We start from the raw sequence: 24900 nt of genomic DNA on the forward strand, positions 1-24900 counted from the left end.
CAACCTCTCGAACGCGCCCTCCTCTAGAACGACGAAGCTCAACCAAACCGCCAGCGAGGTCTCTCTCTCCTTCACGCTCAACGTTCAACTCTCACCCCACTCGCTTTCTAGAAATGGTAGATCTCGGACTCATACAGGCTTACGCAGCTACTCTCACTCTGGCAGTGATCCCGTGAGTTTCTCGTTTCTCCTTGAATCCTACGAGCTCGAAAGAAGGAGAAGAAGCACGGGTGAGGGCTGACCTCTCTCGTTCCCTGTTGTTTCGCTCCTCGCCAGCATCGTCCTTGGCTCATTCGGATCCCTCAAGGTGACTTTGGGAAGCTCGCATCTTCATATTCGAGGGACTGTGCTAAACTGTCTTTTCCTTTTCTCTCCTAGACCTCCAAAAGATCTCTTCGTTTGATCGCTGAAGCCAAAGGGGAGAGCATCTCTCTCTCCCCCGACGAGGACGAGGAAGAAGTTGAGAGGATCAGCTTCTCGGATGCCTACATGTTTCCAGTGATGGGAAGCTGTCTTTTGGGAGGTCTATACCTCACTTTCAAGGTCAGTCTGATGCGTACTCTTCGAACAAAAGGACAAGCTCGAGAAGGAAGGAGGCGCTCAAGCTGACCTTCTCTTTCCTTCCTTTCGCTCCCCTCTCCACCAGTACATCGACAAATCATGGCTCAACTGGGGGATAGGATGGTACTTTACTCTCACCGCTTTCCCAGCTATCTTCCTCGTGAGTCTACCGTTCGTCATTATCGATTGAGAAGCGACGGAATGCTGAAGGAGCTGAGCTCGAGCTCATCTTCCCTTCTTTCTCCCTCGAAACCCACAGACCGGTAGCACAATCATCAGCCACCTCACACCCAAGTTCATCTCGGATAGACTCCCTCTCTACGACATCACCATCAAAGATCGATCCACCGGTTCGGTCTCGTCCTCCCCTTTGACTCTCGACCTCTTTCGTTCAAGCTCACCTTCTCCTTCGTTGTTCTTCCCAGAAATCTTCTCGACACCCCTTCCCTTCCTCTCTCTGGTCGCCATCCCACTCTCCGCTGCTGTGCCCTACTTCTACGTCGTTCTGGGGCATCCTTGGTGGGCGAACAACATGTACGTTCTCGTTGTCCTGCTTCACTCTCCGAGTCGAGACGCGTCGCTGACCTTCCTTCTCTTTTTCGTTGCGACCTCGACAGCATGGGGTTCTCGTTCGCTCAGAACGCTATTCAGCTGATGAGGCTGGATGGGATGTTGACTGGAGCGATGCTTCTGGGAGGGCTGTTTTTGTACGACATGTGAGCTCGACGGTCCTCCCTCCTTCCTCCTCTTCCTCATCTTGTCTCTCCTAGGCTGACCTCCCTCCTTTATTCGTCACAGCTTCTGGGTCTTTGGAACTGACGTCGTACGTGCTCGATTCCCTCGTTATTACTTTTCCCTTGATCTACCTTCCCGACTGACTTTGCGCGTCTCTTCTCCACAGATGGTCTCCGTCGCGACCGGTCTCGACGCTCCCATCAAGGTTCGTATCCTTTTTTTCTTCTTCCCGCTTCCTTCAGTTCGATTCTTTGAACTAATCGTCCTTCTCTCTCCCTCCTCTCGTTCGCAGCTTCTCTTCCCCAAAGATCCATCTCTCACTCGATCCGCCGGTTTCACGATGCTCGGTTTGGGCGATATCATCATCCCTGGTGCGTCTCCTCCCTCTCTCTACTCTCTTCCGCTCCCTCACTCTCTCTGACCCGCCTGTCATTCTCGTTTCGTCCCTTCGCGACTGCAGGAGTCCTCATCGCCCTCGCCCTCCGTCTCGACTTCTCCCTTCACTCTCGTCGCCACCCATCCAAACCGCTCACTCCGTCCGACTCCTTCCCCAAACCTTACTTCCTCGCTATCATCGTGGCGTACGTGGTTGGCCTGGTCACCACGATCGTTGTGGTGAGTTTTGATCTCGTTTCGAGTGGACGCGTCTTGCTTTCTTCTTTCTCCCTGCTCGATAAGCGTTGAACTTATCAACGCTTGATCCCTTTAACGTCTACAGATGCACACCACTAGATCTGCCCAACCAGCTCTTCTTTACCTCTCTCCTGCGTGTGGTTCGTCTATCCTCTCCCGTCTTTCTCTCGTCCTTTTGTGCTTCTTCATCACTGAATCGTTCCGCTCTCCTCCCCGTCTCTCTTTCGATCACAGTTGGTGCCATCGCCTTTACATCCTACCTCAAATCTCAGTTCTCGCTCGTTTTCTTCAGCTCAGGCTGGTCCGACGGAGAGGACGACGAGCTCGAAGTCGCGTGGAGAGCGAAGGAACTCGCTGCGTCTGCTTCCTTCGAGGATGAGAGTGCGACGTTGGATGCTGCTTCGGTGAATGGGAAGGGTCCCACGTTGGAGGAGGCGAAGGTGAAGAGCCGGGTTGCTGCTGTGGTAGAGAAGAAGGAGGAGGAGGAGCAAGGGATGAGGTTGAGGACGAGCGGTCACGATCGCGATCACGATCAGGAAAAGAGGAAGGCGTGATTTTGTGTTGCCTTCATAGAAGATATTGAGGACGGAGCCTTCTTCAGGTCTTGTGAGAAGAGTTGACGGCGAGCACGAGAAAGAGAAAGGACAGGAAACGAAAAGGAGAAGATGAGTTCGGCGCGCTCCTCTTTCTTTTTCTCGGTGGGTCGTTCTTCCCTCACTGGTATGGTCTAATTTCCAGCTTGGGATGCGACCGCGGTTGCTTTTCACACCTTTCCCTTCGAGGAGGAAGTCGTCTCGGACTTGATCGTTGAGTCGACGCGTCGCTGTTTCCTCTCCCCTTCTCAACATGCCCTCAAGCAAACACTGAAAGGAGGAGCAAAGTAATGCATAGGAGTAGCTAGGGTATTGGAGTCTCTCCTTTTCCCTGCGTGTTCCCCTTCTTCTTCTTCTCCTCCTCCTCCTGCATCTCCCTCCTCACCTCCCTCCTCAACACCGTCATCTCCCTAGCCTCCTTGCAGATCCTATCGAAACTCTCGGCCTTGAAGAACCTGTAAGAAGTCTCCACTTGAGCCAACGCCTCCTTCCTCTTCACCCTCCGGTCCTCGTCCCACTCCTCCATCGTCAAGGCGTCCTCCTTCTCCCACAGTCCTCCCTCAACCTCCACCCTTGCCTCCGTCTTCATCACCTCCCTCCGCCTCAGATCCACTTCAGATCGAGTAAGAAGTCGCTCGTCGACCCTTTCAAAGTAAGCCTTCCGAGTAGCGAGGTCCTGCCTGGCCGCCTTGTTGAGAATCGCGACGATGTGGACGTGTCGACGGCGTTCCAGGTCGGAGAGGAGCTTGATGTTCACGCTCCGTCCCACTGCGAGGAGAATGGCGAACTCTTCCGCAGTGGTGATGGAGGAGAACTTGACGCCCAGCTCCGGCTTAGGTGGAGAGCGAGGTTTAGCGGGAGGAAGTGCTGGAGGTAGGGGAGAGGGCAGAGGGGAGGAGAGGGAGGGGGAGGAAGAGGGTGTCGGGAGAGGGTTGGATTTCTGTAGAACGAAGATGACGGAAAGAAGTTAGATCTGGACTCGGAAAAGCGTTCGAATCTAGTGGAAAAGGCTCACGGGATATTCCTTTGGCCTTCTGCGAGAAGAGGGAGGTTGCTGAGGGATGGAAGGTGCGAGGACGGGAGGGATGAAGGATCGAGGGGGTGGAGGAGTCGAAGCTCGTCTTGACGCTGAAGCGAGAACGTTCTTGAATCCATAGTTCGATGGGGAGGCGACCATAGCTCGGAAGGCTTTCCTGAGTTGGCTCGCAAAGTTCGGAGGAGAAGACGGGGATGGATGACTGGATGGCGAGGAGAAGGGAAAGGAGGGATGGTGAGCTCGAGCTGGGCGTTCCCTCGTCGTCGGCTGCATCCTCCTTCCTCCGTGGGTGATTTGGTCTCGCTCGGACTGATGACACTTACGAAGAGTGTGTATTGAAGATATGAGAGTCCGATTTGGTTCTTGAAATTGTCGATGATGGAGGGTACAAGGAAGAAAGAAGAAAACGTGAGCTCGTCGAAATTGAACTTTGAGCTCACCTCTTTCCCTCCTTTCTTTCTCCTCGCAACGGTCACCTCCTTCGCACTCTCTCTTTACGTCGGTCCATCCTCTCTCGACAGGTTACACCTCCTCCACAAGTCCCTTTCGGTGAGCTCGCAGTGTTACATTGGCGAGGAAGGAGAGTCGAAGGAAGAGAGTGAAGCTGACCTTTTTCTCCTTCCTTTCACTTCATCCTTTGCTCCCCTCGTTTTCAGCTCGCCCCTCAAACTTCTCGCAGACCTCCTGGGCCGTTCTATAGCACCACTCCATGTCCCTTCCATCCTCAACTCGCTGGGTTCTCAACGCTGTCGCTTCCTCGTCCAAACGAGCCTTCTCAGGTCGACCCTCCGGCGTCTCCTCTCCTCCTCCTCTTCGACGTCCCTCCTCCTCTTCAAGACCTTCAGCTCCCTATGGACTCGCTCCATCTCCACGGGTCAGTGACTCCTTCGGACGTAAATTTCACGAGTAATTGTCTTCCAACTGAGCCTTTCTTCGAACTCGCCGTGTTTTTACAGCCGGAAGATCGATCTCGCACGCATGGATCTCAGTGGAGCGAACAAGTCAGTCGCCTCTCTTTGTGAAGATGGCTATCCTTCGGAGCTCTTAGAGGGACTCCTTGATGTCCGTCCTGACAGCTCTCTCGACGTTTTTGCTTCCTGCCTCAGTCGAACTCAAGGTCCCCTGCTCGCTTCTCTTCGCCCACCCGCCCACCTGCTCGCTCTCCCTCCTCTCCCTTCAAACCCCCGCCAACCACCGCGCGTATCCCTCTCAACTTCAAATTCACCTCCTTAACCACGGACCACCAGCTCGCCTTCAACCTCCAACTTCGTCGTCGAATCACGCCCGAACAATTCGCCTGTTTCTCTCCCTCCGACCAACAACGACACGACCTCATCCTCTCCCACCTCACCAAAGCCTCCAAGCTAGGCATGGACGCTCGAAGTAAGCTCTTCGAAGAGCTGGACGTCTACGATCAGGAGAGCATCGATCTAGAGCGGACGAGGAAGGAGAGGTTGAGGGAGGAGGTCGAGAAGCGCGTGCATTGGACGAAGGATTCTCTGACGATGAGAGAGTGGGATGACCGGAGCCGGGTGTTTGTAGAGAAGCATCTGGAGGGGAAGGAGGGGAGGCAGAGAGAGTTGGCGTTGAAGAACATCACGGCGAAGGAGGCCAAGTTCAGGAGGGAGACGGTTGAGAGGAGGGAGATCATGAGGGAAATGGAGGTTGAGAAGAAGAGGCTGGCGGAGATGGCGAAGGAGAAGGAAGAGAAGCGGGAGGAGGTAGTAGAGTCGTAGATAGCTGAGATATGCTTCTCGTCGCGCATGGCTTCGAACTTGCTTGGGAGCGCCCACGAGAGGATTCCGAGCGTCGACCCGACGCGTCGTTGCGCTCCGTCTATCTCGCTGAGCCGAGTAGAATCGGGAAGCATCCTCCATAACTTGCTCTGACCAGCCAGCGCCTCTGTGGGACACGTGGCCACTTCAGAAAGGCATGCCCGTGCCTCATCGACTTCGGATCGCCACGACGCGTCTCGTTCTCCTCTCCTTTCTGCGCTGTTTCTTTCTTTTACGGTTCCTTGTAGGAAAACAACAACTCGGGCTAAGGCGATGGAAGGAAAGCTACAAGAACTCTGTGCAGACAGCAGGGCGCGAATCGAACCGAGAGGGCAAGAAACGTCGCCAGCTTCTCTCTCGTATTTCGAGAAGGAGAGGAAGATGCAGAAGCCATGGGATAACACTTCGAGTGAAGAGGAAAGTAAAAAGCGAAATCAAGCTGAGAGGGGTAATGCTAGAAAAAAAGGAACTCAAAAGGATGCAAAAATCGAAAAAGGAGACGCGTCGAAACGAAATCGAACGAAAGAGTGCGAAAAAAAAGCCAAAGATGCAGAGAACCGACCAAGCGAAGATGAAAACGAGTCAGCCGAATCGACGTTGCTGCTGCTGTTGCTGGTTGCTGTTGCCTGAAGAAACCGAGCCGAACCGAGTGAGCTTCGCGTCGTCGTTTAAGGACGAAGAGCGACGAACGCAACGAAACGACTCACTCCTCGAATTGTTGTTCCACCCAGCTCCTCCGCCACCACTTCCACCACCTCCACTGCCACTGCCACCTCCAGCTCCACTCATCCTGCCAACACCTCCACCAAAATTCCTCCCTCCTCCTCCTCCCCTAGCGTACTCGTCCGACCCTCCCGAATCCGATCCTCCTCCCACCAAGAAGCCCCCAGACGAGTTCCCACCACTCCCTCGGTGTCGTTGCTGATGCTGATGTTGGTTCTGGTTCTTGGTCGGTTGGAAGGCTCGAGGGGCGGACGAGGAGGTGGGTTGTTGTTGATTCTGGTGTGGGAGGCCGAGAGGTTGTCGAGGAGAAGGAGAGGGAGCCCAGGGACCTTGGTGCATTGAGGAAGAAGGAGGTCGCTGGTTTGGGTTGATGCTGTTGACCGGAGTTCGGATCGCCTAGGAAGGGAGATGATAGAAGATGAAAGGTCAGCGAGTCAACGAGAAAGGGCGGAGAGGCGAAACTCGACTCACCCTCGTCGCACCCATGACTCCTCCCAGCCCAACTCCACCGCTTCCTCCCAAGACTCCGACGCCATTCATACTCATCGATCCTCCTCCTCCAGTGGCTCGTCGAGGTCGAGAGAGATCGTCCATGGTTTCGACTGATTCGACCGGGATGAGCAAGGCCTTGCGTTTGAGCTGCAGTGGAGGCGAGACGAGCAAAGTGGTCAGCACAAGCCGATGAGGTCTGAGATGCTGGTGATAAGCCTACCTTGTCGTATTGATTCTGGGTGAAAGGCACGAAGGTGTCGAAAAGGTCAGGCTTGAAACGAGACGCGACGCGATGAGGGAGAGCAGAACGAACCTTCAACTTTCCGTACTCCCTCTCCTTCTCCCTCGAGGCTTCAGCGACGTCTCGATACTTCCTTTTCTCGATCTCCAGATCTCGGTCGTAGGCTGAGGAAGGACAAACGAAGACGATCAGCATGGGAGGAGGAACGAGAGAAGACGACGAGGGACAGACCATGGATCTTCGTGGTCATAACTGTGAGGAAGAGAGAAGATAGTCAAGGTTGGTAAGATGAGTGGAAGTTCTCGTTTGAACTACAAGAGAGTTCACGTACGAGAGATCTCGCTGTTGGCTGATCCGACAAACGAGAAACGAAAGACGACGTGAGCTCGGGAGAGGTTTGTAAGGTTGATTCGAAGAGACAAAGGGACGTACCGATCTGAAGCTGTCTCTCCATAGCTTGACACCTCTCTTGACTCTTCTGAAGGAGTATGGCTTGGAACGTACTTTTTTAATCCGAAGACGCAAAGAAAGAGAGGAGGGGGGGTCAGCTCCGTTTGTTCGTTCGAAGGTCACGAAAGTAGAACGTGAGGGAAGAAAGAGAGAAAGGCTCACGCTTCCTGGGTGATTTGATACTGCCAGAAGCTCAGAGCTCTAAGAATGGGCAACAAAGGGAGAAGGGGGTCAGCGCTTTCGAAGGGAATCTCGGACGCAGGACGGAAACGAACCTCGTGCATATCTCCATCACGATCGAAGGAGCGAGTCCAGAGAGAACGCTCGTCCGGTAGTCGTTGCTCGGATTGAGTGTGCAGATGACGACGTCTAAGTGAGGAAGGGACGAGAAGACCAAGTCAGTCTCGACGGGAGGACGCAAGGACGAAGTCGAGAAGAACGCGTACCGTCGGGTTCGCTCAGGACCGTATCGCCTGCGAGAAGGGAAGAAAGAGAGCGTGTGAATCGTGTAAGAGAGGGTGAGAAGAGATGGGAGATACATACATGCTGGACATTGCTTCGAAGCACCGAAGAGAAGTTCCGCGCACTCGACTGACGGAGGAAAAGAGAAGCGGGAGGAGGGTCGTGAGCTCGGGAGGTGGAGCGACGACGAGAGCAAGACGAACCGCAGAAGATATCTGGAGTAGGAGGAAGAGAAGCGACTCAGTTTAGACCTCAGAAGACAGCCAGCATGGATGGGACTTACGAGAGCACTGTTGGTCGAGAAGGGAACGAGGAGAAAGAGGTCAGCCAGCTCCCGCGTCGACTGGTCTTTTTTCTCCTTCTAGAGCTCCAGAACCAGACAGAGACCAACTCACAGTAGTAACGACAGCTCTCCCTTCCTCAGCGACGGGTTTCCTGCAACTATAGTCCCGAAACCCGAGAACGAAAGACGAAGGAACGAGTCCAGCTCTGCTCTCTCCTCCCTTCCCCTCCCGTTCCTCCGATATACTCACTTTCTCAGGTTGTTACACCTTAGATCGTTCTCTGCCATGTCTTCTGGGGTTCAAGGGGATGTATGCTGATTTTCGAGGAAAAGGGTGGCGAAGGGGGAGGGAGCTTCTCGTGGTTGGAGGTCAACCTGAATTCAGCTCCCTCCTTTCTCTTCTCTTTCCAACCCAACCGCCAACCTTCCTTACTTCTCCTTTTTTTCTCTATCGAACGCCTAGGATGGTTCAAATCACAGTCCAACATCGATCTTCCAGCAAATCGAGCGGCAAGCCAGCGAAACCTCCCGTGGTGATTGACTTCCCTCATCGTCACCCAAACAAGGTCTCCGTTCTCGAGCTCAAGGGAGCGATAGAAGCAAAGTTTCCAAGGGTGAGTCTGGTTCCGTCGTGAAGCCACGGTGAGGGAGGGTCGATACATGGTTTATTGGAGGTCTAGGGGATGAGGATGAGCGAGAAACAGAGAGGAGATCGAAGGGAGGAGGATGAGCTGAAGGGGGGCGAAGGAAAACGAGCTCGACCTCTCCTCCTCCGAAGAGCAGGATGGCGTCCAGTATAGAGCTGGATGCATCATTGAGCTCGTAGCGTATGCACTGTACTCTTTTCCTGCAACAAGAAGTGCTTCTTCACGAAGAAATGAGCTCGGTTCTCGTCATCCTTCCTCCGAACGAAGCTGACCTCCTCTTCTCCTTCCTCTTTCCTCTTGCCCCAGCTCCTCGTCTCTCGACAACGAATCACTCTCGACAACGTCCCTTTCACCGACGACGACAAGACTCTCGACGACTACCACGTCAAGGAAGGAGATTCCCTCTTCCTCAAGGATCTAGGAAGGCAGATCTCTTGGAAGACCGTCTTCCTCGTCGAATACGTGAGCTCCCTCCATCTCGTCGTTCTGATTCCCTGCATCCCGCAGGAACATCTCAAGGGGATGGTCTACTCTCGAGGCTCGCCCTCGCAGATATTCCAACACGAAGCTGACATCCCTTCGCCTTTCTCCTCCCTTCTCTCGCTTCGACCAGGCCGGACCCCTCATCATCCACCCGCTCTTCTACTTCTACGGCCAGCAGATCTACGGAGGGCTCGCCAAGATCGCTGGAGAGACTCTCGTCCCTTTTGAGCACAGTGACGTGCAGAAGTGAGTCCTCCAAATTTCTTCTTTCGTTTCGTTCCTGCTCGAGCTGACCTCTTTCTTCGTCGGTCGTTTCGCACAGGGTCGCGTTGGGGCTAGTGCTGCTTCATTTCGTCAAGAGGGAGCTTGAGACTCTTTTGTGAGTCTCGATGAAGCTCTTCGTGTTTCCCAAGAGCAAAAAAGAAGACCTGATACGAGGCTTCGAAACGAACAGCGTCCATCGATTCTCGAACGCGACCATGCCCTTCTTCAACCTGTTCAAGAAGTGAGTCCTCTCGTCTCTCTCCATCTCTCTCTCCGGCCCTTTGTTGACGAGTCTCCCTCTGTCTTGCTTCACTCGCCTCAGCTCGGCCCACTACCATCTTCTCTCAGGTTCGTTGTCCCAACCTCCTTCGTCCCTTCGCGCCGTTTCTTTGGCTGACCCCGATCCGCTTCGCATAGGACTCCTCCTCTCCTTCGGTATCTACGGTCCGTGGAACTCAGCTCCCAAACTCGCTGGATCCATCCGATCCTCTCCCCTCTGGCTCGGAGGTTGGACTGCTTTCATCCTCGTTCGTTTTCCCTCTTTTCCCATCATCTCTCCCCTCTCCCTCCTTATCTGCCTCTCTTCTTCTCGGACCCCCAGCCGCCACCGCCACTGCATCCTCTTCGTTCCCTGCTAACCAACCTCGGTCGTTTCGTTCCCTCTTCTCGCAGTTCTCCATCGCCTCCAACCTCCACACCCACCTCACCCTTCGAGCTCTCCGCCCCGAAGGAACCAAGAAACGAAGCATCCCCAACGGCTACGGGTTCAACCAGGTCTTTTGTGCCAACTACTTCTTCGAGAGCTTGGAGTGGATCGCGTTCACCGTGATGACGGGGAGTTTGAGTGGTGAGTCTTTTCGCGTCTTTGCTTTTCGTTCGTTCGGAACGAGCCTCGGGCTGGTTTCTGGGATGAGGAGAAGACGGAGAAGAGGAAGGAACAAACACACTTCTCGCACTCGTACTGACTTTCCTTCGTTGCTCGTTTCCCGCTCGTTCGTGGCAGCTGGGGTCTTCACGGTCGCCGCCGTCGGACAGATGGCGATCTGGGCGTTGAAGAAGAAGAAGAACTACAAGAAGGAGTTTGGGAAGGAGGTTCCTCGAGGAAGGAAGGCAATCTTCCCTTATTTGCTTTAGAGGGGGAGGTTGCGAGGAAGGGAGAGAGAGGGAGGGAGGTAGGTAGAGGCAGGGTAGGAGGGAGACGCGTCGGAGGGCGGAGGGAAGGAGAGCGAGAGGGAGACGGCGACTTGGATTTTTGTGTCGGATTGCTCTCAGCTTTGACGATGAAGGTTTTATCTATCTTCTCGGATCCATCTTCTCAGCTTGACAAAACGGAAAAAATGTTCGCTCTGACACGTGAAGTCCTCGACTTCCCTCCCCTTCTCGGCTACTCCCTCGTCCCTCCTTCCCCTCCAACCTGCTCCTTCATCTCTCCCCAAATTCAACGATGCCCTCCTCCTCAACGGTCAACTCTCTCTGTTGAATGAGCGTCTTTGAACTCCCTTTCAACGATCCTTACCATTCGATTCTCTACACGTCAAGCCCTTCCCCTTCGAAACCAAACACCTCTGTTCCTCCTTCTTCTCCTCAACCCATCACCAACACCCTCACCATGTCCTCTTCTAATTCCCTTCTAAGCACCACGCCAACTCCTATAACCCGATTCCTAATCCTTTCTTCCCCGTACGCCTCCTACGTTAGGACGGCGGTGGAGGTGCTTCTTTGGAGGCACGGAAGAGGGAAGGGATGGAGCTGGGCGGTTGTAATGGGCTGGTGGGCGGTTTGTTTAGGAGGCTGGGAGGTCGTTAGGTTAGTGAGCTTTCTTCTTTTTTCTGGTTAGGAAGAGGGAGAGTAGAAGAAGGGAGCGAGAGAGAGGCTCGAGAAGGAGAGCAAGACGGAGAGATGACGTGGGGTTGGCTGAGCTCGGAGAAAGGAGAGGGAGCTGCTGGGAAGGAGGAAGATTTGCCTCCGACTCTAGGAGAGGAGGAGAGATGGACTGCGGAGTGGGATATGTAGGGAGGAGCAGGGAAGAGGGAGAGAACGGAGGGAACGGAGCAACCTCATCGGGAGGAGGAGGAGGAGGGAGGAGGAACGGTCAGACGAGCTGCCGTAGAAGGAGCTCTGGGAACATTTTCTCGACACTAGCAGGAACGAATAGAGCGTTGTAAAATAGGGCTCAGATTGGAAGAGAATTTTTTTCACTTCTTCGAACGGATCTCGGGCTTGTCTTTCCTCCGATCTTCTCAACCTCATTCCTCCCCTTCCCTTGCTCTCCGCTTCATGCATACATCTCGCTGACTCTCTCTTCCTCTTCTTTTCCCTCTTCCCCAGATTCCTCCTCCCACCTCTCCTCCTCTTCCTCTACTTCCTCCCTTCGCTCCCTCTCCCACGAATCTTCCACTCCTCTCCAACTCGTCCAAACCAACCGCAACCCATCTCGACCTCGTCCTCCTCTCCTCGCCCTAGAAAGAAGGAAGCTCCCACAGCTCAGAACCTTCTCACCACCGTCTCCGACTTCTCTTCGATCCACTCGTTGCTCTGCCAGGCTTGGCCCGAATGGCTCGAAACGCCAGATCGAAGACTCGAAGCGTTCGGCTACAAGAGGGTCGCGAGAGGACTGGGAGGGGTCTGGATCGTTTGGGTGGTGGGTGGGTGGGTTTTGGGACTGAGGGTGGTGAGTACGAGTGCTCTTGCTATACATTCTTCTTCGAAGCTGACATTCATTCGTTTGTTTTCTGTTGTAGATGCTCGGCCTGATCGGAACCGTTCTACTCCTCCTCCCTTCGCCCTACTTCCGTCCTCTCCTCAACGCAACCCAATCCTCGTGCTTCCTTCGACGAACCACCACCTTCCTCTCCCTCCTTGTTCTCGGTCCTTCCCCTTCTTCAACCTCCTCTCCTCGAGATTCTTCAACCACCAACATCTTCAGCTGGGCATGGAAGCAAGCCAAGTCGGAGGAGGAGGACGCGTCGAAGAGGCTCAACAAGACGACGAGAGGCAGAAGCAGCAGTATCAAGGAGGTTCTCTGGGCTGGATTGACGGCCGCCGTTCCGAAGAAGCTGGCGTCGACGAAGGAGGAGCAGCTGGAGGAGGAGAGGGAGGAGAGGGAGAAGGAATGGCAGGAGGAGCCGGTTCAGTTCAGGTTCGAGGTGATGGAGAATCAAAGGTGGTGGTTGGCGTTGGATTGGACGACAACGTTGGCTCCTAGCGATAGACCTGTTTGGTGAGTCGTCGCTCTCTTGTTCTCTCTTCTTTCGTTCTTCGTGCGAGCTCGACGAGCTGATCCTCTTCGCTTCGTTTCATTCCCTTTCCTCAGGTGCGACACCCATCTCAACCCAACTCCTCCTCCCTCCCAGTTCACCCTCCCTCCGGCATCGACTATCCTCCTCCCCGATCCCAACTCCACTACCCATCAGATCCAACGAACAGCCATCTGGCACTGGCTCGATCCCGACTGGTCCATCGCTCTGCACCTTCCCAACTCACCAACCGCAACTTCCTTCATCCCTCCCTCGTCGAGAAGTCCTCCTTCGTCCAGCAACAACCCTCTTCCGCTTCATCACAAAGCGGGAGATCATCATCACAACAGCAACTCGCACCACAACCACAACCATCCTCACCACGCTTCCCAACCCCTCAGCCCTACTTCGGCGGCAACGACGACGACGAAACACATGAGTCTCGGAGAACAAGCCCTCAGTAAAGGTCTTGAACGACTCAAGGCCGTTTCCCTCCAGGCCAGCTCGAGCTCGTCGTTGTCGTTGGGGTCCCTCACCGGAGGAGTCGTCGGAGGAGGAGCTTCCCAATCCAACTCCACCTCGAACGCCGCTGTTCCCATGACCACTCCAAGCCGTTCGAGTTCCGTAGATGCTGGGAAGACGCTGTTCGCTATGAGCCAACCGGAGGGAGGAGCTGCGTCGATTGCTGGTGCTGGTGGAGGGGCGGGAGGAGTGGGAGAAACGATGATGATGGAGGTGGACGATCTGGATGCTGGAACGGATGAGAGTGGGTGGAGTTATGGAGGGAACAAGTGGGAGGCGATGAGTGCGAAGGGAGGACTTGGGAAGGTACGCATCGCGTTTCGTCTTTCACTTCTCGTTCGACGCGTTTTCTCGTCGACGCGTTTCAATTCGTCTTCCTCCCGAACTGACCTCCCTTCCCCCTTCTCTCCCTGCCTTCCCTACACTTTGTCTCTTCGCAGTTCACCCGTCGCCGCCGCTGGACACGACTTGCCCTCCTCACCGAACACGTCCAACTCGTTCCTCTCCCTGTCCTTCCCTCCTCGCCCTCTTCCACCTCCCTCACCAATCCAACCCCTATCGGTCTCCCACTTCGTCGATCCTCTTCCCTCTCCCGTCCTACCTCTTCGCCAACAAGGGAGAAGAACACCCCGCTTCCAGCCTTGCCGTCTCAGGTTTACGCTGCTTCGGCTTCGAAGACGGAGGGTGTGGGAGGAGGAGATGGGAATGGAGCGTTGAGGATGAGGTTGAAGAAGGCTGTGGAGGGACAGGGTCAAGGGGAGAGTGCTTAGCATCTTGGTGGGTTGGTCGGTCGGGAGGAGACGAAGAGGAGGGAGAGAGGGAGTGGGTTTTGCTTTGCTTTTTTTTTGGAGGCATGAACGAGGAAGAGGACGTGATGAGTGAGGATGCTTTCTTTGATGATTCGAGTAGAGTACGAGGATACCGGGGGAAAGAGAGAGAGAGGAGAGATGGGAGAGGTGGGAGAGGAGGGAACTGGAGAGGAGAGGGAGACGCGACGCGGGTTGGGTTGGCGGAACGATTCAAAGACGCGGAGGGAGTTTGTGTCTCTACCGTGCGGGTCTTGTTTGTCGTTTTCCTTTTTCAAACCAAAGCTTCTACTCGGAGACTATGGCTTGGAACAGCTTCCAAAGGAGGGATCAAATGGAGAAGGGAAGAGGGAAGGACGAAGCGTTCGACGCGTCGAAGTTGGTTCCTTTCGATCCCTCTCTCCGAAAACGACGCTTCATCTCGGCAGATAACCAATGAGATCAAGCAAGTTCCTTCCTACGCAGTGGTAACAGACTGAAACTATGGCTTCGACGGCTCTCCCTTCGCGTCCTCCATCTCCCTCCTGAGTCCTCAACCTCCCTTCTCAGAAATCGTCATCTCCCCTTTCGTCCTCCCTTTCCCATCAAACTGAATGCTCCTTCTTGCTCTTGATTTCGCCCTCCCCCGTGAGCTGCTCCCTGTCCTTCTTCCTCTTCTCATCCGTCAACTCGTCGTCCTCGCGTCGCTCCCCTCTCTCCACTTGCGCCTTCGCCTTCCCCTTCCTCTTCTGAGGAAGATGGCTGATATCGACGCCCTCGAGGTAGGTTCGACGAGCGCCGTCGTGGGTTCAAGAATGTTCTCGCTTCGGCCTTAAGACGAGCTTCGACTCCTCCACCCTCTCGATCCTTCATCCCTCCCGTCCTCGCTCGTTCCATCTCACCACGACCTCCCTCTTCTGGTAGCAGTCCGCGAACATTTCCCATAAGTTTTCAATGCTAGGTCCGAACCCTGTTTCAACTCTAGACCTGACTTTCATCCTCTCTCTTGTCCGACAGAAATCCAACCCTCCACCCTCCTCCTCTCCTCTTCCGAAACCTCTACCTTCAACATCAACATCCTTCAGACCTCGTACTCCGACTCAGTTGGAGCTAGACATCAAATTCTCCTCTATAACCTCCTCGGATCTATAACCTCCTCGGAAGACTTGGCTGCTCTCCTCCAAGCTGGAAAGGGAGTCAAGGTCGACCTCCTCTCCGAATCAGAACGACGTCCATCGTTCGGGTTCTCGACAGGACTTCCGAGATGGACAACGAGGATCGCATAGCTTACTTCAAGACGATCGACCTCCAGTATTTTCCTCGCACTGGGGTTGAGCTGAGGCGGAGGGAGAGGGCGAGGAAGCAGGTTGAGGGATGGAAGACGCCTTGACAATGGAGGAGTGGGACGAGAAGCGGAGGGTGGAGAGAGAGGGTTTGATAGCTCAGATGGAGGCTGAGGATAGTAGCAGAAGGGTCTCAAGGGCCGATAATAAATGGAGGATGGCTAGGGAGAGCACCCTGCTGAGGAGGGAGGTGAGGAGGGTCATCTAATTCACTTTGAGCTTTCGTTATGAACGCGTCGCCAGTGGTAGCTCACTAGATATCTATCCAGTTGAGCTGAAAAGGTTGGAGGAGTCTCGAGGGAGGGAAACGTTCAGGGGTGAGCAACGGAAAGAGGAGCGAGACGCGTCGCCGAATCAGGCTCGACTGAATCAACTCTCGTTACCTCCGGTTCCCAGAGTTCTACTCAAAGGTGAGTTCTAGGAAACCTGGATATGGAAAGAGGCAGCTAGGTATTCTCAGAAGTGCGCTGAATGTAGACGAGCAGGTTTGGAAGAAGAAAGGAAAAAAAACGGACGCGTCTAAACGGATCCTCACGACCAAGCCTTCCAGATTCTAAAAAACGTTTCGGAAAGCATGCGATCCACAATTAATCATCAAGCTATCATAATCTTCAAGTATTCAAGAAGACGTGGAAACCAACAGAGGCTGTCGCGGACGCCTTTCTCTTCCCTACCTCTCCATTTTTGATCCCCTTTAGCCTTATGGTTCTCCGCCCAACGCAATGGGCTTATGAGATAAGCCATTTAGAAACACTACTTTGCGCCATAGCGATCTCGTACTTCCCCTAGCTCTCGAATCTCGAGTTCCAGCAGCGTCTCTTTCGCCCTCTCCCTTTCCCTCCCTCTTCGTTCTCTTGCTCCCAACCACATCGATCGTCGAATCACATCCACTCAGGACCACCTTATTCTCCTTCTCGTCGCTATCTCTTCCTCCTCCGGCCTTCTTCAGGGGTGCAGGACTGGACGGAGACGGAAAACGCGTCGAGCGAGCGAAGGAAGCAAGAAAGTTCGCTGAGACGCGCTCTTTTACTTCCTGATGTGTGGGCAGGGAAGAGAATCGGGAAGGATGGGCTGAAATGATCGATGGAGTGGGTGGAAGAGACACGTCGACACTGGACGGAACCGGATGATATGTTGCGCGTACGGAGTATTGCTGAGGACGGAGAGTGAGATGAAGTGCAAGTGGATATATATACCCCCTTGAATTTGTGGTCGAGTCGTCGAGGACGAGATAGTCTACTTATCTGCTGCTCGAGAATCAAACCAACCGTTCTGTCTCGTCTCGTCCTCCTCGATTCCGGCTCTCGGTGAAACAGGGAGACAGCGGTCTAGAAGATACATCAATAGAAACAGCAACTACCAGCCCGCAAGCACTACGAAAAGCAAAGCAGACCAGTCTACGAAGCAGGAGCAGCCTCATCAACAACCATCTGCTCTCCCTCTCCCTCCCCAGCAGCGATCTTCTCCTCCCCACCCTCCACCTCTTCCACATCCCCTTCCTCAACAACAACATCTCCCTCTCCTTCCTCCTCCTCAGCATCCGCATCCCCACTCTTCTTCACAACCGGCAGCACCTCTGTCCCTCTGAACTCCTGATCCTTGCTCCCCTTGGTCAACCCACTCTGGAAAGCACTGCTCGTCTCAGTCTTGGTCACCTCCCTCAACGCCATCGTGGCGTAAGCAGCCGTTCCGATCTTGATCCTGACCTGCAAGGCAATGAACTTGGCTTCGGAAGCGGGGACGAGTCGAGGAGGTTCCATCTCGAGGATCTTGTCCTCGTCGGCTTGGGCGAGGGGGACGTCAGGGTCGGTGTAAGGGAGTTGGGACCAGGAGAGGGAGGTGGGGAGATGAAGGATTCGTCGGTAGGATCCGGCGAGGTGGTAGTCCCTGAGAAACGAGAAAAGGGGAAGGAGGGTCAGTGCTCGTTCGAGACGCATCGAGAACGAGAACGAGGACGAGACGCAGAGACTCACTTCTGCTGCTTCCAGCACTTATCAGAGTCGAGTCCATCGGCCTCGAGGATCTGAATGAACATCTCTCTGAGACGTCCTCCAGGGAGGTCGACCTCGTATCCAGGAAGAGGCATGGCGACGTCGAAGATGGTGTAGTTGGGCAGATCCTCCTCGGTGACGGTTCGCATCTTGGACGATCGAGAGTTCTTCCACTTCTTCCTCTGCTCGGGAACGGGCTTGACGGGAGCGGCGGGTGCAGCTGCGAACGCAAGAGGAGAAGAAGGGAGAGGGAGGGAAGTCAGGACGAGCGTTAGAGAGTTCGAGAAGAGGAAACCAACGCGACGACGAGGAAGGTCGAAGAGAACAGAAAAAGGAAGGGAAGGAAAAACTCACCATCAACGTCAGCAGCAGCAGCCATCTCCTCATCCTGCCCAGCAGGAGTAGGAGCAGGAGCAACGACCTCAGGCTCAGGGACGGGCTCCTCCTTCTCGTAGACGAGATCTCCGACGACGACCGACTCGGCTCCAAACTCTCGAACTCGCTCGGAGACCATGACGTTCCAGACGTAGGACTGGTAGGCGTGGACGTAAATGAGTCGAAGGTTTCGGGGGATCTGAGGCGAAGCAAGCGAAGAAAGGGGAGAAAGAAGATCAGCTCGACCGTCGCGTCCCGTCTCGTCTCCTCTCGAACCGCACCCAGTCGAAGACGACGAGAAAGGAAAAGACGGCCTCAAACTCACACTCATAAGCGCCTGATGATGATTCCTCTCCTTGTTCTCCGTCTTCCCTTCCTGCCTAATCGCCTCCAACAACGCCCTCTCGGCCACACACCTCTTCGGGAACCTCTCCAACGCAGCGTCCCAATCCCCCGTCTGGCTCCAAACCGTTCTCGCCGCTTCCGCATCCGGATGCTCCCCAGGTCGGTTTCGCAAGAGGAGGTCGACGGCGAGAGCCCAGTCCTGTTGAAGCATGGCGAGACCGACGGCGTGGGTGGGGATGAAGGAGGTTCCGAAACGTTGCATTCCGTAGTAGTTGATGAAACCTTTGGATTTGATGGATTCCATGGCGAGATCGAGGGTGGTGGGAGTGTCGACTTGGACACCACTGAGAGGGAAAGGGAAGGAGGGAAGGGGCGTAAGTGAGGGAGGAGGAGGGAGACGCGTCGAGAAAACGAAACGAGACTCACCGAAGAGTGATCACAAACTCATTTCCGTTGAGCATACCGAGCTCCAGGTAGTCCTTCGAGTAGCAGACTACCGAGCCAAGTCAAAGTCAGTTCAACTCTTCTCCCCAAACCCTCGTCCAAAACCGAAACGACTCACAATCCGAAACCCTCACTCCCCTCTCCCCTCGATCCTTCAGCACCTCCCTCATGCTCCTCTCCCCGCCTTTCCCACATCCGTTGATCGCACTCCAAACATCCACCAGAGACTTGCCCGACCTCTTCAAGCACACCCTCTGAGTCGTGACTCCTCGCTTGTCCTTGGTTCCAGCGACGGTGAGATCCCCCGAGTGGACTCTGAGCGTTCGAGCGAGGTACTGGAGGACGTCCTGGGTGTCTCGGTTGGTCTTCTGGAGGGTGAAGTGGATGTAGGGAGGGTGGGCAGGTTTACGGTCTGCATCAAAAGAAAGAACGAACACGAAAATGAGCTCGGAACGAAACGAAAACGAAACGCGTCGAGGAAAGAGAGAGAGAGCAAGAGACGTACAGTGAGACCTAACAGCACTGCTCAAAGCTCTTCCACCACCTCGTCCACCAGCTCCTCCACCTCGTCCTCCTCCTCCTGAAGCCCACTTGATGACGATCTCGACTCCCTGATCGGGTCCTCCCTTGTTTCCTCCGGCCTCCTCCTTGGTGACGGTCTCGAATTTGCCGTCGAAGAGGGTTCGGATGGTTTGGTGGAGGGCTGTTCGTTCGGTTTTGCCGACGATGGGCTGAAGCAGAACGGAACGAAAACGTGAAGAGAAAGTCAGCGTTCGACAAAGAGAAGAGAAGGGAGAGAGAGAGACGCGAAGGGCCTCACCTCCGTTACGACCGTTCGAGTATCCTCCCTCCTGTTTCCGTTCCCTCCTCCTCCTCCTCCACCTCCTCCTCCACCGCGTCCACCTCGTCCACCACCTCGTCCTCCTCCTCCACGATCCCTATCTCCTCCACGTCCTCCTCCCCTTCCTCCTCCTCCTCCTCCTCGACCACCGCGTCCCCTTCCTCCTCCTCTGTCGAACCCTCTTCCTCCACCCCTTCCACCTCTTCCTCGTCCACCTCGATCTCCTCCTCCTCCTCCTCCCTCATCGCCAGCTCCTCCTCTCGGCCTCAAAACTGCTTCCCCTTCCGCAGCAGCACTAGCAGCAGCAGCAGCGGCTTCCTCCTCCCTCTCCTCCCTCAACCTGTCCTCCGCTCCCGCCTCTCCCTCGGCCAAGGCTCCCATCTCCTCCTCCTCGTCCCTGATCCTCTTCTCCTCCTCGGTCAACCGCTTGGAACCCCATCCTCCATCGCTCTTCAAAGGAGGTTCCCGGCCTTCGAGCAACAGAGCTCGGAGTTCCGTCGTCTTCTCCAGTCCGAGAAGAGGGAGCAGGATCTGAGAGTGCGTCGAAGGCCAGAGTTCCGAGGCTTCGAAAGGGTCGTCCGGAGAGGGTTCGGTAGGAGTAGAGGAGGAGGAGGAAGGCTCGGGGTTGTTGAGGGACGAGAGGAGATCTGGGATGATTCCTGTGGGAGGAGGAGGAGGACCTTCAGGAAGAGCAGGTTCGATGGGCTGACCGATATCTTGAAGGTGCAGCGTTTCGCCTTGTTGGTTCACTTCGAAGACGAGGAAATCGGTGAATCTGAGAGAGGAGAAGAAAGGAGGTCAGCGAGGGCGGAAGGAGAATCTCAACGGAGAAGGAAGGAAGGGAGGGAGGTCGCTTCTCTCGACTTCTTGAAGGTGGCTCTCTGCTGCTGTTTCTACAGCAGCAAGCAACACCCCTATGGCCAACGAGCCCTCCTTCTTGCTCTCTCCAAGCTCTGAGTACCGTCCAAGAGAATCTTCCCAGCCTCTCCCAACAAACGAAGCTCTCCTCTCTCTCACTCAACTCACCTCTGCTTGATGATCCCCTGGAACGGCGCAATGTCCCTCCCTACATACTCCAAGATCCCCACGTCCGTCTCGATAGGAGGTCTCGTAGCTTCCATGCTGCCGTCGAGAGGTCGGTTCCCTCGGAAAAGGAACGTAGAAGGAGGAAGCAGAGACTTGAGCTTCGTCTCTGTTGGCTCGGGCGAGGAGAGTTTGACCTTCTTGGGTGCGTCGTTCAAGGCGGATTCTTCAGGATCCGGAGAGAGCGAGAGAGCTCGTTTGGAGGAGGAGGAGGAAGGAGCGGTGGTGTCCATGTTTTCAAGGGAAGGGAAGATGCGGTTGGAGGGAAGGGAAGGAAAGAGCGAGCTCGAAATTCCTCAAGCTCACGGGGATTTCTGCCTTCCTTTTTTTCCCGCTAACGTCGATGGCCATCTCCTGATTTCGGACTCAAACATAATCCTCGGATGTACAGCTAACCGTTCGTTCCTTTCGAGGCTGCAAATCTGACTCTTTTTACTCTCACAAAGTCAGTCGCGCTGTCGCTTCTCCCGATAGGGCAATCGACGTCACCCAACCTCCCCTCTTCGCCTGCTTCCTCCTTCTCCTCTTCTTTCTCTCAACCACCACCATCACCATGTCCCTCTCTTCCTCCGAAACCAAAACCATTCTCGTCGTAGGAGCCACAGGCCGACAAGGCCGAGCGGTCGTTCGAGTTCGTCTTCGTCTACGTCTCTTCCTCTCTCTCTCTCCTTCTCTTCTTCCGCTCACCTCCCTCTATATATGTTTGTTCTTCTTTCCTTCCTCTCAGGCCCTCTCCTCCTTCAACGCCTCTTCTGCCTCCTCTGAACCTCCCATGTTCAGAATCCTCGCCCTGACCCGCACGCCGTCCTCCTCCCTCTCCCAATCGCTCCTCTCCCTCTCCCTCCCTCACGTCCAACTCCACCAAGGAAACCTCGACTTCCCGGCCGCAATCTTCGAGAGCGCAGGTGGGTTTGGTGCGATCTGGGGCGTGTTTTCGATGCAGAACAACCGACAGGTCAAGGGAGGGGTCGAAGGGGAGGTCAGGCAGGGAAAGCAGTTGGCGAAGGAGGCCGAAAGGAGGGGGGTCAAGTGTTTTGTTTATAGTGGGGTTTATGTTGGGAGGGAGGGAGCGAAAAGTGGGGTCCCTCAGTGAGTAGCTAGTGGATCTTGGAGGGAGGAAGAGGGAGGAAGAGAGAGAGCTGATGAGACGACCCCGACGCGACAGGTTCGACTCGAAACTCGAGATTGAAAAGTACCTCAAGAGCAGTGACGAGGTTGGAAACCTTCCTTGGATCATCCTGGAACCTGTGTACTTGTACGTTAGACCCTCTTTCTGCCTTCTTTCCTTCTCAATTCAGCCAGAACCGAAAGCTCCAACTCACGCGACGCGTCTCCCTTTTCTTTTGTTCCTTTTTCAGCATGGACAACCTCCACCCCTCCACCATCTCCACCTTCGAAGGAAAACTCCTCTCCACCATGCTCGTCAAGGGTACCTTCTCCCACCCTCAAACGGACAGGTTCCAGCTCGTTGCGCTTTCCGACCTAGGGCGAGTCGTCGCGAAGAGTTCGTCCGCTCGTCGTCTTTCCTCCTTTTCTCTTCCTCTTCTTCTCGAAACTGATCTCGCTCCGTCTTCTATTGATCGTTTCCCTCGTTCGACAGTCTTCCAATCCCCCTCCTCCTACCTCCACCGAACCCTCCCGCTCGCCGGGGACGACCTCACCCTCCCTGACCTCCTCTCAACCCACAGGACCGTCCTGGGCCACGACCTCCCAACGACCTTCGGTCCCTTTGCGAGTTTGGTGAAGTTGTGTATGGTGGATTTGAGGACGATGTTCAAGGTGAGTTGGAGGTCGAGAGATTTTTCGTTTGGAGAAAGGCGGTTGACGCGACGAGACGACGACGGACGAGCTGACTTTGGGTTTGGTTTGGTTTCGGGGCGGTGGGAGTCAGTTCTTTGGCCAAGGAGGAGAAGGAGTTGATATCGAGGCTTTGCAGAGAGAAGTTGGGTTTGAGATGAAGACGTGGGAGGAGTTTCTAAGGAGGGAGTGCTTGGGACACGAGGGAGGGAGCAAGACCGGTCTCGAGTGAGGTTGACGTAGTTGGTTTTCTACTTTGATAATGATGAATGATACTTGACGACATCTATCTTACGGGAGGAGAGGAGTGGGAAGAGAGAGAGAGAAAAGACGCCGACGACGACGCGGTGGGAACCGAAGAGGTGAGACGCGTCTTCGAGAGGAAGCCGCGCCGAGGGAAGGTCAGAAGAGAAAGTCAAGGCATGACTATCAATTAAACGAGTTGGAGCGAAGTGTAGTGGGTGAAGACGATGGAGGGGGAGGAGAGAAGAGGTGGAAAGAACGACGTGGGTTTGAGAACGAGACGAAACGAAGTGGTGAAAGCTAGGAAGCGAAAGTATGCATGTGTGAGACTAAGAAGGGGTAGTAATAGTAAAGTGCTTGGGTCGAGGGTTTGGAGGTGAAGGTGGACCTGGAGGAAGAGAGAGGGAGGAGAGGTGGTCAGCTGTGAGCTCAACGAAGGACGAGGGCGAAGAGAGAGAGAGAGAACGAGCTCACGAGTTAATCTCTCGAGATGCCCTCAAGCAACGGGTCCGACGACGGGTTGTGAGGAAGGGGAGAGTGCCGAAACAGGTGCTGCAGGAGGTGAAGTAGGAGCGGAAGTAGGAGCAGTGGCGGTGGAGGAGGGAGGGTTTCGAGAGAGGTTGTTGAGGTCGCTCTCATCGAAAGGATCGCCGATGTCTATAGAACGAAACAAGATCGAGAAGTTAGCTTTCTACTAGCATCTTAGTGAGGGGAGAGAACAGGTTAATGACCTCTGTTAAGGGAATCCATCTCCTCCTCATCGACGAGCTTCTCCCTCTCCTCCCTCCCTCCTCCCCCGCCTCTCAACTCCCTCGCATCAAACCCACCCGACGAGAAGCCCAACCCTCCCCCAGCTTCTTCCCTGTCCCCTCTTCCCTTCCCCTTGTTCCAGGAGCCGATAACCTTGTCCATCGCTCCTGTCCTCTTCCCAGCTCCTCCTGCTCCTCCTCCTCCGTGCTTCCCTCTCGCCGATCTCCTGGTGGTGCTACTTCCTGCGTTGTTGTTGGTCATCTCTTCCTCTCCTTCTTCGTCGGAATCGTCTCCTAGGAGGTTGATAGTCGTATGGGAGGAAGCTCCTCCTCCGTGGGTTCGAGAGGAGGAGGAAGGGACTTCCTCGGTGACCATGGAAGCGGCGAGGCGTTCGTCGTCCGAGGGAGGAGTGGCAGGTCGGCCGAGGTCCATAGAGTCCATGGTGAGAAGAGAAAGAAATATAAAGGTTCGGGAGGGGAGTGAGGGTTTGGGAGAAGGGAAGAGATGGAGGAACGAAAGTGACCTCGAGTTTCAAGAGAGACGTCGCTCCTCCCTTCTCGACTTCTAACGACCAGCCCTCCTTCAGACAAAAATGCAGCAAATCAACTTGTGAGCTCATCTGTATATGCAGAACTCCCATCTTCTTGAGCTGACCTGGTTCCCTTTTCTGTCAGCGACGCACCCACGCTCATCGCAGCTCAAGCCGTTCGTTCACCTTTCCTCCTTCCGCTCACCTCCGCTACCCTTCCTCCATCTGACCTCCATTCTTCTCGCTCCTTTCATCCTCTACCAGACTCTCTCCCTCGTTCTCGCAGCCTTCAAGTCTCCAAGATACAGTCAGTCCAGACTTCCCTTCGATCCGAGCCTTCGTTCGCTCTCAGCCCAGCTTCGAACGAGCTCACAACTCTCCTTCGACCTCCATCTCCTCCTTCGTTCTGACCTTCCTTCCTCTCCTCTTTGCCTGTTCTCTCCCTCAGACTTCGAGCTCTTCGTCTTCGGAATCATCGCTCACGAACTCCCCAACTCTCCTCTCCCCTACCGTCTCTTCGGAGCCTTCCTCGGCCTTTCCATCCCTCTCGACTTCATCTGGCTCCTTCATTCGTCGCATCGACAAGGCTGGATCATCTTCCTCTTGACCCTCGTCAACCTGCTCTTCAAGGTGAGTCTTCTCCTTCCTCCTGTCATACATTCCTCCACCGTTCCTCTGCTCTGTTTCGTTGAAAATCTCGGGCGAGAACGACGATCTCAAGCTCACCTTCCTCCTCGCTTTTCTCCACCGACCTTTCAATCTCAGATCCCAACCTTCTTCTCCACCATCGCCTCCCTCAAAGAAAGAGGGGACGACTCCTTCTCCTCCCTCCCAAGCATCAACGTTTCCTCTCGAGGAGTCTGGTTGGCTCCGTCGTCGGGAGGGATCAACAGCGCGTCTCATCAGTCGAGCAACGCGAATGGAGAACCTAGTGCGTTTTGCCTTCTCCTCTCTACTCTTTCCGCTCTGTAGCTCTTCTCGAAAAAGAGTATATCTGACCTTTAAACCGTTTGCCTCGTTTCATTCCCTCCTAGTCTTCCAAATGCCAGGAGGAGATCAGGACTTCAACTCGAGTCCCGTCCAGCAGCAGCAGGCTCCTCCTCCTCCTCCTCCTTCGAGAGCTCAGCAGCAGAGTGGACAGGCCGGGGAAGGGAGGTACCAAGCTATTTGAGTCGGAGATGGAGATGGAGTGGGAGAGGAAGAGAGTGGATTGTAGATCTTTCGAACAAGGAGGATTG

The 24900-nt window shown here is 54.8% G+C and overlaps 12 protein-coding genes across 12 annotated transcripts; 7 read left to right on the forward strand and 5 right to left on the reverse strand.

Moving 5' to 3' along the window:
* The first annotated feature begins 42 nt into the window (after positions 1-42).
* YPF1 (aspartic endopeptidase) lies at positions 43-2673 on the forward strand. The gene is made up of 13 exons (XM_076641120.1): positions 43-172; positions 277-307; positions 379-543; positions 647-721; positions 821-911; positions 987-1095; positions 1179-1277; positions 1360-1384; positions 1463-1501; positions 1589-1667; positions 1757-1911; positions 2015-2069; positions 2164-2673. The coding sequence occupies exons 1-13, from the start codon at positions 114-116 to the stop codon at positions 2481-2483; spliced, it is 1302 nt and encodes a 433-aa protein (XP_076495083.1). The 5' UTR covers positions 43-113; the 3' UTR covers positions 2484-2673.
* A 153-nt stretch (positions 2674-2826) lies between these two features.
* On the reverse strand, positions 2827-3699 carry BDY24DRAFT_416484 (uncharacterized protein; the record flags this gene model as incomplete). The annotated part of the gene is made up of 2 exons (XM_076643589.1): positions 2827-3462; positions 3538-3699. The coding sequence occupies 2 exons, from the start codon at positions 3697-3699 to the stop codon at positions 2827-2829; spliced, it is 798 nt and encodes a 265-aa protein (XP_076495084.1).
* A 329-nt stretch (positions 3700-4028) lies between these two features.
* On the forward strand, positions 4029-5450 carry BDY24DRAFT_114799 (uncharacterized protein). Its single transcript, XM_076635885.1, has 4 exons — positions 4029-4107; positions 4215-4432; positions 4515-4559; positions 4665-5450. Exons 2-4 carry the CDS (start codon positions 4268-4270, stop codon positions 5292-5294), a joined length of 840 nt encoding a protein of 279 aa, XP_076495085.1. The 5' UTR covers positions 4029-4107; positions 4215-4267; the 3' UTR covers positions 5295-5450.
* On the forward strand, positions 5451-6064 carry BDY24DRAFT_114800 (uncharacterized protein). Its single transcript, XM_076635886.1, has one exon. It carries the CDS (start codon positions 5607-5609, stop codon positions 5961-5963), a length of 357 nt encoding a protein of 118 aa, XP_076495086.1. The 5' UTR covers positions 5451-5606; the 3' UTR covers positions 5964-6064.
* Positions 6006-7440, reverse strand: BDY24DRAFT_114867 (uncharacterized protein). Its single transcript, XM_076635887.1, has one exon. It carries the CDS (start codon positions 7021-7023, stop codon positions 6166-6168), a length of 858 nt encoding a protein of 285 aa, XP_076495087.1. The 5' UTR covers positions 7024-7440; the 3' UTR covers positions 6006-6165.
* Positions 7398-7834, reverse strand: BDY24DRAFT_342323 (uncharacterized protein; the record flags this gene model as incomplete). Its single annotated transcript, XM_076637476.1, has 4 exons — positions 7398-7440; positions 7515-7608; positions 7686-7712; positions 7783-7834. Coding segments are annotated over 4 exons (216 nt in total), but the record flags the coding sequence as incomplete, so codon positions are not given.
* A 548-nt stretch (positions 7835-8382) lies between these two features.
* TSC13 (trans-2-enoyl-CoA reductase (NADPH) TSC13) lies at positions 8383-10619 on the forward strand. The gene is made up of 9 exons (XM_076641121.1): positions 8383-8598; positions 8938-9093; positions 9245-9360; positions 9437-9493; positions 9569-9619; positions 9701-9726; positions 9796-9905; positions 10051-10225; positions 10382-10619. The coding sequence occupies exons 1-9, from the start codon at positions 8449-8451 to the stop codon at positions 10510-10512; spliced, it is 972 nt and encodes a 323-aa protein (XP_076495089.1). The 5' UTR covers positions 8383-8448; the 3' UTR covers positions 10513-10619.
* A 1138-nt stretch (positions 10620-11757) lies between these two features.
* On the forward strand, positions 11758-14216 carry BDY24DRAFT_114892 (uncharacterized protein). Its single transcript, XM_076635888.1, has 3 exons — positions 11758-12598; positions 12692-13442; positions 13577-14216. The coding sequence occupies exons 1-3, from the start codon at positions 12120-12122 to the stop codon at positions 13904-13906; spliced, it is 1560 nt and encodes a 519-aa protein (XP_076495090.1). The 5' UTR covers positions 11758-12119; the 3' UTR covers positions 13907-14216.
* A 2372-nt stretch (positions 14217-16588) lies between these two features.
* On the reverse strand, positions 16589-20603 carry PUS7 (pseudouridine synthase PUS7). The gene is made up of 9 exons (XM_076644701.1): positions 20287-20603; positions 19240-20035; positions 18925-19150; positions 18538-18831; positions 18402-18468; positions 17956-18319; positions 17610-17829; positions 17238-17475; positions 16589-17151 (listed from the first exon to the last, which is right to left on the reverse strand). The coding sequence occupies exons 1-9, from the start codon at positions 20574-20576 to the stop codon at positions 16662-16664; spliced, it is 2985 nt and encodes a 994-aa protein (XP_076495091.1). The 5' UTR covers positions 20577-20603; the 3' UTR covers positions 16589-16661.
* Positions 20604-20896: 293 nt separating this feature from the next.
* On the forward strand, positions 20897-22372 carry BDY24DRAFT_416491 (uncharacterized protein; the record flags this gene model as incomplete). The annotated part of the gene is made up of 6 exons (XM_076643590.1): positions 20897-20974; positions 21071-21432; positions 21509-21598; positions 21702-21847; positions 21944-22122; positions 22280-22372. 6 exons carry the CDS (start codon positions 20897-20899, stop codon positions 22370-22372), a joined length of 948 nt encoding a protein of 315 aa, XP_076495092.1.
* Positions 22373-22685: 313 nt separating this feature from the next.
* On the reverse strand, positions 22686-23742 carry BDY24DRAFT_114982 (uncharacterized protein). Its single transcript, XM_076635889.1, has 3 exons — positions 23115-23742; positions 22858-23040; positions 22686-22771 (listed from the first exon to the last, which is right to left on the reverse strand). The coding sequence occupies exons 1-2, from the start codon at positions 23572-23574 to the stop codon at positions 22880-22882; spliced, it is 621 nt and encodes a 206-aa protein (XP_076495093.1). The 5' UTR covers positions 23575-23742; the 3' UTR covers positions 22686-22771; positions 22858-22879.
* Positions 23726-24833, forward strand: BDY24DRAFT_371040 (uncharacterized protein; the record flags this gene model as incomplete). The annotated part of the gene is made up of 6 exons (XM_076638137.1): positions 23726-23742; positions 23808-23838; positions 23927-23969; positions 24111-24292; positions 24428-24593; positions 24697-24833. 6 exons carry the CDS (start codon positions 23726-23728, stop codon positions 24831-24833), a joined length of 576 nt encoding a protein of 191 aa, XP_076495094.1.
* Between the last annotated feature and the right edge of the window lie 67 nt (positions 24834-24900).

The sequence above is a fragment of the Mrakia frigida genome, assembly GCF_051309035.1.
Source record: "Mrakia frigida strain ATCC 22029 unplaced genomic scaffold BDY24scaffold_22, whole genome shotgun sequence".
Lineage (NCBI taxonomy): Eukaryota > Fungi > Basidiomycota > Tremellomycetes > Cystofilobasidiales > Mrakiaceae > Mrakia > Mrakia frigida.

Bases quoted from the DNA above. Each gene is read 5' to 3' on its own strand.
- YPF1 (XM_076641120.1), top strand. From the start codon at position 114: ATGGTAGATCTCGGACTCATACAGGCTTACGCAGCTACTCTCACTCTG. The intron at 173-276 runs GTGAGTTTCTCG...GCTCCTCGCCAG, and splicing joins CTCACTCTGGCAGTGATCCC to CATCGTCCTTGGCTCATTCG. The intron at 2,070-2,163 runs GTTCGTCTATCC...TTTCGATCACAG, and splicing joins TTACCTCTCTCCTGCGTGTG to TTGGTGCCATCGCCTTTACA.
- BDY24DRAFT_114799 (XM_076635885.1), top strand. From the start codon at position 4,268: ATGTCCCTTCCATCCTCAACTCGCTGGGTTCTCAACGCTGTCGCTTCC. The intron at 4,433-4,514 runs GTCAGTGACTCC...GTGTTTTTACAG, and splicing joins GACTCGCTCCATCTCCACGG to CCGGAAGATCGATCTCGCAC. The intron at 4,560-4,664 runs GTCAGTCGCCTC...TTCCTGCCTCAG, and splicing joins GATCTCAGTGGAGCGAACAA to TCGAACTCAAGGTCCCCTGC.
- BDY24DRAFT_114800 (XM_076635886.1), top strand. From the start codon at position 5,607: ATGGAAGGAAAGCTACAAGAACTCTGTGCAGACAGCAGGGCGCGAATC.
- BDY24DRAFT_114867 (XM_076635887.1), bottom strand. From the start codon at position 7,023: ATGGTCTGTCCCTCGTCGTCTTCTCTCGTTCCTCCTCCCATGCTGATC.
- TSC13 (XM_076641121.1), top strand. From the start codon at position 8,449: ATGGTTCAAATCACAGTCCAACATCGATCTTCCAGCAAATCGAGCGGC. The intron at 9,620-9,700 runs GTGAGTCCTCTC...CACTCGCCTCAG, and splicing joins TTCTTCAACCTGTTCAAGAA to CTCGGCCCACTACCATCTTC. The intron at 9,727-9,795 runs GTTCGTTGTCCC...CGCTTCGCATAG, and splicing joins CCACTACCATCTTCTCTCAG to GACTCCTCCTCTCCTTCGGT.
- BDY24DRAFT_114892 (XM_076635888.1), top strand. From the start codon at position 12,120: ATGCTCGGCCTGATCGGAACCGTTCTACTCCTCCTCCCTTCGCCCTAC. The intron at 12,599-12,691 runs GTGAGTCGTCGC...CCCTTTCCTCAG, and splicing joins CCTAGCGATAGACCTGTTTG to GTGCGACACCCATCTCAACC. The intron at 13,443-13,576 runs GTACGCATCGCG...GTCTCTTCGCAG, and splicing joins CGAAGGGAGGACTTGGGAAG to TTCACCCGTCGCCGCCGCTG.
- PUS7 (XM_076644701.1), bottom strand. From the start codon at position 20,576: ATGGACACCACCGCTCCTTCCTCCTCCTCCTCCAAACGAGCTCTCTCG. The intron at 19,151-19,239 runs GTGAGGCCCTTC...GTTCTGCTTCAG, and splicing joins CTCGAACGGTCGTAACGGAG to CCCATCGTCGGCAAAACCGA. The intron at 18,320-18,401 runs GTGAGTCTCGTT...TTTCCCTCTCAG, and splicing joins GAGTTTGTGATCACTCTTCG to TGGTGTCCAAGTCGACACTC.
- BDY24DRAFT_114982 (XM_076635889.1), bottom strand. From the start codon at position 23,574: ATGGACTCTATGGACCTCGGCCGACCTGCCACTCCTCCCTCGGACGAC. The intron at 23,041-23,114 runs GTCATTAACCTG...TTCGTTCTATAG, and splicing joins GATGGATTCCCTTAACAGAG to ACATCGGCGATCCTTTCGAT.